The following is a 15,026-nucleotide window of genomic DNA, read 5'->3' on the forward strand; positions in this document are numbered from 1 at the left end:
TGCTTGCCCAATCCAGATGCAAGACACCAGTTAGTTGAACCTTCCTACTTCTCTGTGCTTATCATACAAGTTAGGAAACTGAGTTTTATGGTTTCAGACTTTCAGTTCAGCTATTTTCATATTCTCTCTTCTACAATTCTTTCTGACAAATATGATCTTTTTTCCTGTTCATCATTGTCATTGCTCCCGCTCCCAGATGCAAGACACTAGCTGGTTGAGCTTTCCTAAGCTGCTCAGCACATATACGACAAGTTAGACAAGTGTGGTCACTAAGGAGTTTTATGGTTTTGGACTTTCATTGTCTACTTTCATTCCTTACTCTTCAACAATTCTTCCTAACTAATAGGATTTTATTTCCTATTTGTCATTGTCATTGCTCCCAGAAATCGGAGAAAAATCGAATTATCACTATGACACTGCAGACCATATTGTTGTGGAATTATCTATTGTTGTTACTTTGTTTACTATTTATGTCCTTTGTTGGTTATCTTAAGAGTTAATTGCTAAGTCCATTTTCTACTCAAGTCCTGCAGTTTCTTATGGTGTTTTTTAAGCATGCTCCTTAAAGCCATGGAAAAATTCTTACTGTTATAAATCAAAATGCTTTCTGACCTGTCTTCTTTTGTGTGATCAGTTTTCAAGGATGGTGGCAAAGAGAAGAAGAAAAGCCCAACTAGCTCTCCTGTAAAATGCTATTTTGTTCGCATGGAATCCAATTGGGGTGTGGACCAGGAAAAAGCTTATATTTTATCTGACAAGTTTATACATGAAGCAAGAACTGTTTTCATGCACATTCATACAGTTTCAAGTTTGTCCAAATACATGGCCAGGTTGAACTTTCTGCTGGATATGTAATGTCTTTCTGCACATTGTATGTCTAGTTTGTGGGCATAGCCAACTATGTTGAACATTGTCTGTTTTTTATGGCGATACAGTTGTTAGCATATGGTGTCATTAGTTGAATAGAACATAAATGCAGGTTTTCTTTGATCTTGTCCAAGACCATCAAGTTAGATATCGATCTTTCATCTATTCATGTGGAAGTGATTGAGGACATACCTTGTGTGGTATACTTATGTTTCATTGGAAGATTTTTAATCAAATTTCAATCTGTTGCCTATGTCCTGATTCTGTGGCTTATTTGGATAGTGCTCTTTCATTCTTGTAGGATGACAATGGAAACATCTTATGTGGTGAAAATGGTGATCCAATGATCCATACAGATGGAACTGGATTTATTTCAGAAGACTTGGCTATGAAATGCCCCCAGCATATCTATAGAGGGAAATGTTCGATACCAACAGATATCCAGGTTTTTGATAGCTTAATTTTCCCTTTCAGCTTGATATGTTTCTCTGTGATATGTGCCGATGTTGATTGCTATTCTTCTGTAACTCCTCCATGTACTTATGAATTACGATGACCTCCTTGAATATCATTGTGCATTCATTTTCTTTGTATTTAACTATTAAAAGATGATTGCATTATTTCACAGTGAATTGGTTTGTGGAGCTTGCATTATCATACTAGATTACTTTATCAAGTGTCAGGAAAAAAAAAAAGTCATTCTATCATACATTTATCTATGAATCGTTTGTTTTAAGCATCAAGATAGATGTCCATGAATGACAGAGGTTGCATGACATGGGCCAGCCGCCTCAAGCCTTGTTCCCTGAGGGAAAACAGAAAAAGAAACAATAAGGATCCATAATAAATTTCATCATTAGTCTGGTCTGCTGCACTGACATTAGAAATTTCATGTATACGTACGGCACCTGACTTTAATTAGAAAAGCGTAGCACATGCTGTAATAACCAATTATGTAACATTAGAAATCTGATTTAGATAGGAAAACAAAGTTCCAAGAATCTTGACCAATATTGATCTAAAATTTGCTACAGAAAAGGTTGACCTTGCAACTCTACTAGATTTTGATGTTGGGGTGGTAGATGGGTTTGTGCCTTGTATTATGCAGAAATCTGTGGATTCTGTCCACGTAGGAGTCAAACAATATGAACTGTAACATGATACGCAGATTGCCAAGATGACCCTCTTCCTGGCTGTCACCCTGTTCTTTCTCCAGTGTTGCGGTTGACCTGATATGGGGCAAGATCTTTTAGGTTTTATCATGAGAAACTTCAGAATCAGTAGGTTTTCATTGGAAGCACCATGACTTAAGTGGCACTTAGTTGGATTCAATCTGTCCCGGATAATTGTGTCTGGTTTGCATTTGGTTTCATCTGCCAATTTTTGTATCCCCCCATTCTGATTGACTTTCAGGCATACGTGGATTGATCTCTGATGATTTCTGGTTGTATTAAGTATTAACCAACTGCCATACAAAATACTTGTAGCATGTACATTCCATGTTTCATGTATTGCAATGCTGTTTATGTAATTTAGGCTAGAGTTCAATTTCATGCATCTCATAGAGACTATTAAGGTAGTTGAAATAAATAATAGACCAAGTAATTGAGGGCTGCTGTATCAGTTATAATTTACTTCACTGATGTTTTCTTGATATAAGAAATAAAAATGTCTTATCATTTAGCACATATGCATGAAGTAGGTAAAATATTGATAGTGCTGAAAGTGCTAGCATGTTAAGGTATACGACAATATGGACAAATAAAATTAACTATCATTGACCATGGAAATATCAACTAAAAATTTGGGCCAAAACTGTATGGAATTAAATTGCTCTAGTTCAAGTCTTCCTATGGCTTTTGCTTCCCCGAGATCAGGATCACATATTCTGCTAGAAGAATTAGTTTGTAATTATCTAAATGCTTTGCTTGAATATAAGCTCAATGCTATGAGGCTCTCTTAAAAAGAAAAAAATATAAAATCTAGGAGGGATATTCATCAAATGTATTGAATTTTATGTCATATATGTTGCAAGAGAGAGTCAAGGTTAGGTGATTATTGTCACGACCCGAGTCTGATGAGCCAACAGGCCAATAACTTCATTTTGGTCCTTCAACCACGGACCAAAAGTGAGAGTTAATGTAGTACACTCATCAGCCCTATATAAGCTAATCATACACATTGCCCACTTCCGATGTGGGACTAATGTGATGTTACAATATCCCCAACTCAATTAGCTTGACGTCCTCGTCAAGGCAACTGGCCAATAACTCCATTTTGGTCCTTCAACCACGGACCAAAAGCGAGAGTTAACGTAGTACACTCATCAACCCCATATAAGCTAATCATACACATTACCCACTTCCGATGTGGGACTAATTGGATGTTACAATATCCCCAACTCAATTAGCTTGACATCCTCGTCAAGGCCCGACATAACCCAGATCGAACCCTAGCATAGTGCATGTGAGGTTTAACTCAGTGGTGGCTCCACGCCGTGATGAGTTCTCGACTCCATCCACGGGTAGCCTTTTCCTACTTGAGCCCTCTCACCCTGCCCAAATGCAACCACGAACCAAATTGCTTAAGCGGGAGTTAACGTAGTATACTCATCAGCCCCATATAAGCTAATCATACACATTGCCCACTTCCGATGTGGGACTAATGGGATGTTACAATTATGGTGTTATACTCTACTGTTTTCTTTTTTAGATTCGAGTCACTTGAAATAATAGGAAACAAAAAAACAGTGGCCAGCATGCTTAGAGGGTTCACTTATATGGTGACACTTAGATGGTTTTTAGCATATGCTGGCTGGGTGGTATTGCCTTCGTGTACAGTTATGCATTAGATCACATTCAATTCTTGTTGGGTCTCCAATATAAATATCTGATGTAAGGCATTGTTTTGTTAAAAGTTTTACATACTAATGATTCTTTGATTTGCTTACCAATAGAAACTTTGCTTATTAGCCTTTTTTATGTTTCATTAACTAATAAGTTTTCAGCTTTTGTTTGGATTACAGTAAGAAAATTTCATTTTCATGATTCCACCTTCCTATTCTTATTTACAACAACAAAACCATAAGCCATATGTTTAGTTAAATTCAGAATTGTTTCTATTAAAGTCTTTTTAGGTCTTCCTTTACCTTTCCTCGTATTACTAACATTAATCATTTCATCTTTTCTGATTACCGCATTCGGATGTCTCCTAAGCATATGCCCATATCATCTTAAACAATTTGCTCTCATCTTATCCTCTATCGAAGCGATACCTAGTTATTCACAAATAAAAATATTACTTTTCCTATCTTTCCTAGTAACTTTATATATCCATATCAACATTTTCATCTCAGCAACACAAACCTTTTGTATATATTGTTTTTCAGTTGTCGAACATTCAGATCCATAAAATATTGTTGGTCTCACAATCGTGTTATAAAATTTTTCTTTTGATCTCAAAGGTCTTTGAGGATTATACAAGACTTCTAACGCGCTATCACGACCTTAGCTGGAATTGCCTAAGGCGTGAGGCACCCTTGCGGCCAAGACGCGGATTTAGCTTGTGTTGCCTAAGTCGTGAGGCACCCTTGTGTCACGGACAAACTTCTAAACAGGATGTTTGATGTAATGCTTATGTATATCCGTGTCTTTTGATATGTTCATGCTTTGTACAGTATGTAGAGGGACAACCGAAGGCTTAATAGTCCCATTTTAGTTAGGTTGGTAGCCGCTTTAGGCTTATAAATAAAGGTTGTGTCATGTGGACACGTGTGAGAGATTTTCGGTCTATAATGGACCAATTTACCCTTTGTTGTGCAACTGTTCAGAGCTTGTAAAGTCTGTTTGTAATTTGCATTGTCTATGAAGTATTTTCGGAAATATTTGCTTGTGGATCCCGAGTGAGGCGTTCTCTCTAACCCGTTCTCTCTTTTGTTGGTCCTAAGGGACAATGAGAGGCTTCGGGGAGGCTGACCTTTACGGACGTACACGCAAGGGTGCCGCACGACTTAGGCAAAACCAGCTAAGTCCGTGACAGATGGTATCAGAGCGGGACAAGCACTCATAGAAACACTTAGCATGCAAATGTGGGGGACTTTGCGGGACTGCGTTGAGGGCAGTCAGCACACGCGCGATCGTTTGGCGGGGGGGGGGGGGGGAAACGGGCATGGAGATGTAGGGAAAAGGAGTCGTTCGGAGGAGCGGACATCTGAGATTGGCATTCAGAGGAATGGCCAACCCTTCGCGCAAGAGGCACCACGAGAATAGGCAAGCCTGGAAGAATGCGGAGCGCACAAAGGTTGGGATGGTTGAGTTTGAGCTACGGCTCAACGTTGATAACTATACTTGATGGTGCTCAAGGCAAGCGAGACACTTGGTAAAGGATGAGACCATGCAAGGTGGAATGAGTTGCTCAGCGACCGTAAGAGTTGTGCAAAGCTCACAGAGGTGAGGGGAATTGCTAACTCAAAGAATTCAGTACTCATACATGGGCTTGTATGTGGATGATGGAATGTTCGCGGCCATCCCAAGACGACCGAAACTCGGCGCCATAGAGCATTGAAACTTTCTCTTCGGCATGTAAAGGATACGTCCGTAGGAGGTTGAAGTGTGCAACGAGTTCAGCATGTTGCTAGGCCTTGAGTGGTGCAGCGGGGGCTGTATTGACGTGGAGTCGCAATCTAGCAAGTGCGTTTGCAAGAGGCAGAACAATGCACAGTTTGTTCAGCAGATCGGAGTAGTCCAAGGGGATGGTGGTCTCCGAGACGAAGAGAGATGTTGCTCCAATGAGACAGTTATCCAAGAGGGATAAGTCTCGGCTCTCCAAAGGGAGAATCATGTGGGACGGACCTCACAAGTTGAGGAGGAGTACCTCAACAAACAACAACTCCACGAAGCTCAATGGAATGAGCAAGCGGCGAGGAGTCGTCGCATGATCTCGCTCGAGAGAATGCATTGGTAGATGCATTGTGAGATCAAGTAGGGGAGCGACCCAAAGCAACACAAATGAAGGCACATTTGGAGTCGATATGAGATCGGACTCAAGGGAGGGCTGACCCATGGAATGGTGGGCGCGAGGGCCACCATCAACTCAATGCAAAAACGAGGAGCAGAGCAACTTGGGTGTAACTTGGCAAAGTACCCAAGCCGCATGAAGGGAGCTAGTATAGAAGATGGAACATGGAGCGGAGGCACAGTGCTTTCCTTGGACAGAGGTCAAGGACATGAACTCTTGTAGAAGCAAGAGTACGATCATGTTGTTCTATGGGTCCTTCATTCTGACGGAGCGGACTCATCTTGCATGGTGCCAAAGACGAAGGGAGCTTCTGGGCATATGCACCTTATCTCGGAAAAGCATGTGATGGAGGAACTAGGGCGACTCAAATTTGCGGAGGCGAAGTTGGGTTCAGAAGGCCTTAGCACGGGGCAAGAGGACGCAGAGGCGGGTACTCTTGAAGAATATGCCACAGTGTTGCCATTCAAGTTGCCATGAAGGAAGCGGTGCGCAGTGAAGATTGTGCTGGTAGGGGCAGGGCCCAGGATCCAGACAATGGTGCACGAATTACAGCGAAGTCGGGGGACTTCGGGAGCTACTAGGCGACGGACTGTCCTAGAACGGTGCTTCATCTAGGTGTGACCCAAGAGTGGGTGGATGAAGGTCGATTGCCAAAGGAGCGAACAAAATCGAAGGTGGAAGAGACCCTGCGATGTATTGGTAGAGGCCACACATGGAGGGACCACAATTCGAGTTCATCCCACATGGATCAGATTGCAATAGAGATGTCACCAGGAGGCGACATAGTGCAGCGGATCGTGGTGGAACAGTTCATGGCAATGCGATACACACGATATAGTCCCGTGAGGGACTAGATCATACGGAGGCATGATCGGGAGCTACTGGAAGCTCCACTTCGGTGAACAAACACGACGGCAAGAAGGGCTGTGGATTCAAGGAGTGAAGGCCATGGTACCGCAGAGGCGGGTCTTCCGTGCGTGTATCGAATTTTGCATCGGATGAAAGCCTTGGTCATCAGCATATGGGGGTTGTGTTCCACCAAGGGAAAAGTTCGAATGCAAGTACCAGTGAGTCCCATGGGTGGGACTTGATCATACAGAGGTATGATCGAAGTAGCTGGAGAGTTGGACTACTCCAGAGCTCATATTCGCTTAAGGGTGCCCGACAAGTCAGAGGACAAGGTCGAGTAAGCGAACGTTGCTACCAAGGAAGCTAAGGAGAACAGAATCGGTGCAAACCCTACAATATGATGGCAGAGGCCATGCAAGAGAGTTGCAGTCTGTCTTTCCATTGACCAAAGGGAGCTGTTTGGATAACACAGAGATGTTGAAGCAGGGGGTCGAAAGGGGTGAGGAAGCGACGACGAGTCCAGAGGGACTTAACTACCCAAAATCAAGCATCAGTTAGAATGGAGCTGGACTCAGAGGAGTGCCACAGAGACATATCTACTGATCATGAAGAAAAGGGATGCAGATGCGAGGCGACGGATAGTAGGGCCATGGGCATGGCAGCGCCATGGTACCGTAGAGGCGGGACTTCCGTGAAAGTCATTGATCCCTTGCTCTCATGGAGGGAGAGCGCTTGGTCGTGAAAGGGGCCGAGGAGGTGGAGCATGCAGAGGCAAACTCCAAGTATCGAGACAAGGCTGAATGGCAGAGGTCAAGGAACTTCGTAAGACCGGTGTCAATGAGTTTCTTATCAAGATAGCCGAAAGTGAAGGACTTCGGATCATGCAAGAGTGCATAACCAAGGAACGAAGCAGGCAGTACGCGGTGTTGTACCTTTGCTACTCAGTGGAGTAGGCGGTAGGGTTGATGGAGAAGACGGTACAATCCCAGAGGCGACCAAACCTATGAGAGAATCCCTCCAAGTTGGGGTGAAAACTTCTTGCATTCCAGAAGTTCGATGGCATTGAGAAGGTGAATCACAGTAACTAACTCAACGCAAGGAGTGCAAACACTTCAAGTGCTTCAGAAGTGTGAGCAAAGAGCAGACGAAGGCTAATAACCAGCTCGATGCATGGAGTACAACCTCGAGGAGGCGGGCGAAGTTAAGTAAACTTTGCCTTCTCAATTCTTAAGAGAATGGGCGAAACCGAGTACCCCAATTCTCTTATCTATCCAACAGAGGAGCTCTGCACATGTTCAAAGACTCTTCGAAGATAATGGAAGACAATAGTTGTCAAATCCTCCCCAACGGTGATCAGTGCTACTGAGAGTAGATTGTCCGTTTCATTTCCCAACGAAATGCCAATCGAAAGCGGAAGTGATGCGAACCTACTTGGAAGTGACAACTAAGTTAAAGAAGAGTCAATGGATAAATTTTGTGGAGGAAGGATCCAAAACTTTAGAAGTTTACGAGATGATGCTCGTTAAAGCTCCAACAAGCATCCACCCAGTTCAAGCAGCATGAGGCATTTGAGAGACTGGCGCAGTAAGGATGGTCTTTTCCTTCATCTAGAGGATCCGCAGGAACCAACAAGGATCAACACAACTCAGCCAACCCCACACTAGAGTCAGAGTCATTGGCGAGTTGAAGCAGCATGGCGGATCAAAGGTTCGACTACTAAAAAACAACAGCGGAGAGTAGCTGGGAGCCAAGAGGCGCATTGCAGTTGGAGCGGAAAATTGAAGACTCAGCAAAGGCGAGGAGTTGCAGTGTTCACAAAGGCTTCGACGAGGACGTCGAAGGAATAAGTGGAGGAGAATGTGACGGACAAACTTCTAAACAGGATGTTTGATGTAATGCTTATGTATGTTCGTGTCTTTTGATATGTTCATGCTTTGTACAACATGTAGAGGGATAGCCGAAGGCTTAATAGTCCCATTTTAGTTAGGTTGGTAGCCGCTTTAGGCTTATAAATAAAGGTTGTGTCATGTGGACACGTGTGAGAGATTTTCGGTCTATAACGGACCATTTTACCCTTTGTTGTGTAACTGTTCAGAGCTTGTAAAGTCTGTTTGTAATTTGCATTGTCTATGAAGTGTTTTCGGAGATATTTGCTTGTGGATCCCGAGTGAGGCATTCTCTCTAACCCGTTCTCTCTATTGTTGGTCCTAAGGGACAATGGGAGGCTTCGGGGAGGTTGACCTTTGCGGACGGACACGCAAGGGTGCCGCACGACTTAGGCAAAACCAGCTAAGTCCGTGACACTTGTGGCAAAGACGCGAACTTAGCTTGCCTTACCTAAGTTGTGCTTCGCCCTTGCGATATTGCTCCGTAAAGATCAGCCCACTTGCAATCTCTCGCAGGTCCCGAAGGACCTGTAAAAGAGAAAGTTGATTAGTTTGAAAGAACGAGCGACAGACAAGTCCCGACGTCTCGCGAAAGGGGGAAGCTTGACAAGCAATTCAGCGAGCACCTTGTGTGCACAAGAGAAAAGAGGGAGAGGGGGAAACAAGGACTTTAGAGGGTTGATCGAACAACTGCAAGTCCACAAACAGCTGCTCACCGGGTGTCGGTCGCGACAACAAGTTCCCATCAAGGTAACGTGCGAACTTGCGAAAGGTTGTTCAACGCCCGACACTATACCGAAGTCCCATCCAGCCTTGTGCCACCCGGGGGGTTCAAAAGGGCTGAGATGGTTGACGTTTTGGTGAGCGGAAGCGGACTGCAGAAAACAGCCCGTGGCACACAAAAACGGAGCTGTTTTAGGTTGTTTTGCTCGGTTCGGTGAGCGATCGCTTTGTAGTGCTGCAACTTGTTCGAACTTACATTTTTACAAGCAAAATGACTCAAAACCAAGACAAAACATGCTGCCAAGCAATTGTATATGTAGATGAGTGCGACGAACGGTTCGTTGAACGGAGTTGTTGCGGGTGCGCGACGACCGTTCGTGACATTCTCCCCCACTTAAACTGTCAACGCCCTCGTCGACACTTGTTGGTAGTTGTCGATAATTGTTCCTTCATGTCACAGGGCGTCTTCGGGCTCCCAACTGGCTTCAGTTCGGGGAAGCTTTCGCCACTTCACCATGTACTCTGTCTGCTCAGTTCCATTGGGTAGCTTTATCTTGCGGTCCGCCAGAATGGTTTCAACTCGCTTCTCGTAGGAGGTTGTGGTGGGAGATAGCCGAGTTGGAACACTTCGGGAAGCATCTTGCGGATCCGAGTGGTAGGCTTTTAGGTTGCTGGCGTGAAGAACGTTGTGAATTTTGAACCACGCCGGCAGTTGCAACTTGTAGGAGACGTTGCCTACCTTACTGATAATTGGGAAGGGCCCTTCATACTTGTGCACCAATCCTTTGTGGACTTTGTTCCTAAAGAATTGGAGTGATACTGGTTGGAGCTTGACCAACACCAAATCGCCAACTTTGAACTCTTGCGGTCGCCTTCCCAAGTCTGCCCACTTCTTCATCCTTTTTGTCGCCTTCTCCAAGTAAGCCCGCACAATATCTGCATTTCGATGCCACTCCTTTGCGAAATGATAGGCTGATGGACTACTCCCAGTATACCCCATTGCCATGGTGTGCGGAGTCGACGGTTGTTGTCCTGTGATGATCTCGAAGGGGCTCTTATTGGATGCAGAGCTCCGCTGCAAGTTGTAGGAGAATTGGGCAATGTCCAACAGCTTCACCCAATCTCGTTGGTTGGCACTCAGGTAGTGCTGGAGATATTGCTCCAGGAACGAGTTTATCCTTTTAGTCTGGCCATCCGTTTGGGGGTGGAGGCTTGTAGAGAAGTATAACTTCGACCCCAACAATTTGAATAACTCGGTCCAGAATCGTCCCAGGAACTGAGCATCTCGATCACTAATGATATTGTGTGGGACTCCCCAATACTTCACCACATCCTTCATCATCAGCTTGGCCGCCTCCTCTGCTGAACAGTGTAGGGGAGCAGCAATGAAAGTTGCATACTTTGAAAACCGATCGACCACCATGAGTATCGATCCAAGTCTCCCCACAAGTGGCAAGCTTGATATGAAATCCAAGGAAATGCTCTCCCACGGCCTTTCTGGTACGGGCAACGGCTCCAAAAGTCCCACCGGCTTTCGTTGCTCCACCTTGTCTTGTTGGCAAGTAAGGCATGTTCGAACATATTCCTCCACATCAGTCCCCATCTTCGGCCAGTAAAAGGCCCTCTCCACGAGAGCTAACGTTCTGTGAATGCCTAGGTGTCCAGCCCAAAGGGAATCGTGACACTCTTTTAAGAGTTCACGCCTCAAATTGTCTACTCGGGGAACATAAACCCTATTCCCTTTTGTGTAAACGAGTCCCTCCTGGATCCAAAATCGTCGTGCCTTGCCTTCTTTGATGAGCTGCATCAGGATAACTGCCTGGGGGTCACTATACAGTCCATCCCTAATCCTGGAAAGGAAGTTGGAGTGCAATTGACTTGCTTGGCCTCCGCCCTCCAATTGTACGGCATTCACACGCTCCACTTTCCGACTCAATGCATCGGCCACGACATTTGCCTTTCCAGGCTTATACTCTATTGTCATATCAAATTCAGCCAAGAAGTCCTGCCATCGTGCTTGCTTTGGGGAAAGTTTCTTCTGTATTTGGAAATAGCTCAGGGCGATGTTGTCTGTCCTTGGCACGAATCGCGATCCGAGAAGATAGTGTCGCCAAACTCGTAGACAGTGGATCACCGCTGTCATCTCCTTCTTGTGCACCAGATACTGCCGCTCGGTCTCGTTGAGCTTGTGGCTCTCGTAGGCCACCGCATAACCCTCCTGCATGAACAGTGATTTAAAAAGCGCTAGGCGCCAAGGTCCAAAAACGCCCGAGGCGCTAGGCGCTCGCCCGAGCGAAGCGAGGCGCTAAAATATAAAAATATATAATATAATTAATAAATATAATTATTTAAAATTTTAAATAAAAATATGCTATTAAATTAAGAAAATCTAAGATACAAAATCACAATGTCACATTAACAAAAAGTTTCAAAATTCAAAACATTAAAATTTTACATCAAAGTCATTCATCATAATCAATATTATCGTCATTTTCACACAAATCATCTTCATTGAATTCGTCTTCTTCCTTTTGTTCTTCGATTCCTTCCTCTTCATCAAGATATGTTTCATTCTCTATGTCTTCAACAATAGCAGGAGCCGAGCTTGATGCTTTTGCACTCATTTTTCTCTTTGACATCTGTCTTGTATATGTTTGTAATTCTCCAGCACCTGAAGCTCTTGCCACATCTCCCCACGTCAATCTATCATCTTCAAATACAAGCTCGTCTTCAACATCTTGCAAGTTAGCACCCATTTCTCCTACTAACCACTCATTTGAATCATCAATATCTTACAATGAGATTGAATCAAATCTATTTTTCAAATCATGACGAGTCTTCAAAGCTTGATTATACTTTATGTAAACAAGATCGTGCAATCGTTGATGTTCTAACCGATTTCTTCTCTTCGAGTGAATCTATCATGTCATAAAATTTAAAAATATATTAATACATATATCTAAATAAATAAATAAATTAAAATAAAAATATTTAGTAATACTTATATGCTCAAAGACACTCCAGTTTTGCTCACAACCCGAAGCACTACATGTCAAACTAAGTACTTTGATAGCAAATTTCTGTAAGTTCGGGGTGGAATTTCCAAATAGACTCCATCATTCAGCTGCAAAATTTATGTTATTATTAGCAATAACATAGTAACATAATATATATGAAATTAATTATATCAAATTATTAATACTTGGAGAGGTAGTTGTCCTGGATCGAACGACAATTGGAATTCCAAAAAGACCTTCAGCATTTTTATATAAAGATAATTCATGAATAATCTTATCTTGAACCTCAATGCTGGGAACTAATCTTGCAACACACTGATATAACCCACCCAAAACTTCTGCATCAAATCCAATAGATTTAATCTTATAAAAGAATTCAGGGTTCAAATAATATCCTACTGCATGTAAGGGACGATGAAGTTGACAATTCCATCTTTCGTCAATGATTGTAAAAATTTTCTCATATTTTTCTTCATTTTCATTAAAAGATCTTTTAATCGTCTCCTTTGCTCTATTCATAGCCTCATAAATATATCCCATTGCAGGCTTATTTTCATTATCCACCAACCGAAGGACTCGAACAAGAGGGCCCATTACCTTTAATATATAAACTACATGATTCCAAAAGGATGACATTAAGATGATATCAGCAGCCCTCTTGCCTTTTGCTTCTTTTGCCCATTTGCTTGTCACCCATTTCTCAGAGGTAAACATATTTCTCAGAGTATGTTTTTGACGATGCACGCACTGTAATGTCAAGAATGAAGTAGCAAATCGGGTAACACCATGTCTCACTAATTCTTTATTCCCTGTAAATTCTCTCATCATATTCAAAGCCCCAATGTGATTATAAAGAAATCCAACAACAAAAATTGCCCTTTATAAGGTTTTCTTGATTTCTAAGATCTTTCCAATATCTTCCAACATTAAATCAATACAATGTGCTGCACATGGAGTCCAATACAAGTGTTGTCTTTTTTATTCAAGCAATTTACCTGAGACAAAGGATAACAAAAATGATAAGACTTAAGAGTTTAACACACTTAATTGAAGATAAAATAATTAACAAAATCAAAAGATGAATATTACGAGCTAAAACATAGTTGCTTCCATTGTCGGTTATGATTTGAACGATATTTTGTTCTCAAATTTCTTCCACGAAGTTGTCAAGTAAATCATATATCTTGTCTCCAGATTTTACAAAAGATAAAGCATCTATTGACTTCACAAACATAGTCCCTAAAGAACAATTAACCATAAAATTAATTATACTCCTGCGCCTCCTGTCAGTCCAAACATCTGACATAATAGAGCAACCATGTGTTGCCCATGATTCTTTATGACCCTTTAGTAAGTCATTTGTATAATTCAACTCTTTTTGCAGCAATGGAACTCGCATCTCATAATAACTTGGAGGTTTTAATCCTGCACCATATCTTCCAATAGCTTCAATCATATCCTTAAAACTGTCTAAACGAGTTGTACTAAGGGGAAGACCAGCCTGATAGAAGAAGCGAGCAATGTGCTGAATTGTTCTTCCTCTTATTTCTTTATCACAAGCATCACTTATATTTGTTTGTCTCAATTTTGAGCCTCCTGCTTGCCCTTGTTGTTTCTGGGATCCTTGAAGCATATATAGATCCATCGGTCCTTTTCTACCTTTCTTAGTACTCATAACTTCTTTTCCCTTTTTGTCGTATACTCTTTTTTCACTTGGGTTAATACTCGCAGAATAATCTTCTTCTTTATCCCTGAGATGTTCAACATTGTCTTCTGGTAAATTCCCATAAGATTCATTCTTTTGTGTCTTCTTTTCATTCATATAATTCAGCAACTCTTCTTTTACCTCAGGTGGACATTTTTTGCAAGCTGCTGCATTCTTGAAATTTCCTACTAGATGTTGTTTTGCACGAAAAATACCACCTCTGGTAGTCTTATCGCAGAATATGCAAGTCACTGCATTAGGATCTTTCAGATCCTTCAAATAATTATACTTCCATGCAGGATCTTTTTTTGATACCATTGGAGACTCTATTGAGTTGCTCTCTACACTTGCCATTTATGTTGAAACCTAACAATAATTTCAAATAAATAAAAATTAACAACATTAAAATCAAAATAATATATTATTAATCTATTAACAGAAAATTAATCATTTCAAAATTTAAATAAACTTAATATTAAGAGTATACTAAGCCTGATGGAGAAACGAGGAAGCAGCGGCGAGCGGCGGCGGCAGCAGCGGCGAGCTGTCACGGACAAACTTCTAAACAAGGTGTTTGATGTAATGCTTATGTATGTCCGTGTCGTTTGGCATGTTCATGCCTTGTACAGAATGTAAAGGGGCGGCCGAAGGCTTAATAGTCCCATTTTAGTTGGGTTGGTGGCCTCTTTAGGCTTGTAAATAAAGGTTGTGTCATGTGGACACGCTCGAGAGCTTCTCGGTCTGTAATGGACCATTTTACCCTTTGTTGTGCCACTGTTCAGAGCTTGTAATAGTCTGTTTGTAATTTGCATTGTCTATGAAGTGTTTTTCGGAGATGTTTGCTTGTGGATCCCGTTTGAGGCGTTCTCTCTAACCCGTTCTCTCTTTTGGTGGTCCTAAGGGACAATGGGAGGCTTCGGGGAGGCTGACCTTTGCGGACGGACGCGCGAGGGTGCCGCACGA

General features: G+C 42.4%; 1 protein-coding gene across 5 annotated transcripts in view; it reads left to right on the plus strand.

The window, feature by feature from the left end:
• LOC135671381 (probable RNA-dependent RNA polymerase 5) overlaps window positions 1-15,026 on the plus strand; it is a 38,844-nt gene that overhangs the window by 6,266 nt on the left and 17,552 nt on the right. For all 5 annotated transcript variants that reach the window (XR_010512738.1, XM_065179462.1, XM_065179459.1 and 2 more), the window contains 3 exons: window positions 635-830; window positions 980-1,067; window positions 1,169-1,312. Coding sequence is in view for 4 of the 5 variants with exons in the window: in XM_065179462.1 (XP_065035534.1) it covers window positions 635-830; window positions 980-1,067; window positions 1,169-1,312 (428 nt within the window). In the remaining variant the exon portion in view is untranslated. The remainder of the gene's footprint in view (window positions 1-634; window positions 831-979; window positions 1,068-1,168; window positions 1,313-15,026) is intronic.

The sequence above is a fragment of the Musa acuminata genome, unplaced genomic scaffold (assembly GCF_036884655.1).
Source record: "Musa acuminata AAA Group cultivar baxijiao unplaced genomic scaffold, Cavendish_Baxijiao_AAA HiC_scaffold_1139, whole genome shotgun sequence".
In the NCBI taxonomy this organism is placed as follows: domain Eukaryota; kingdom Viridiplantae; phylum Streptophyta; class Magnoliopsida; order Zingiberales; family Musaceae; genus Musa; species Musa acuminata.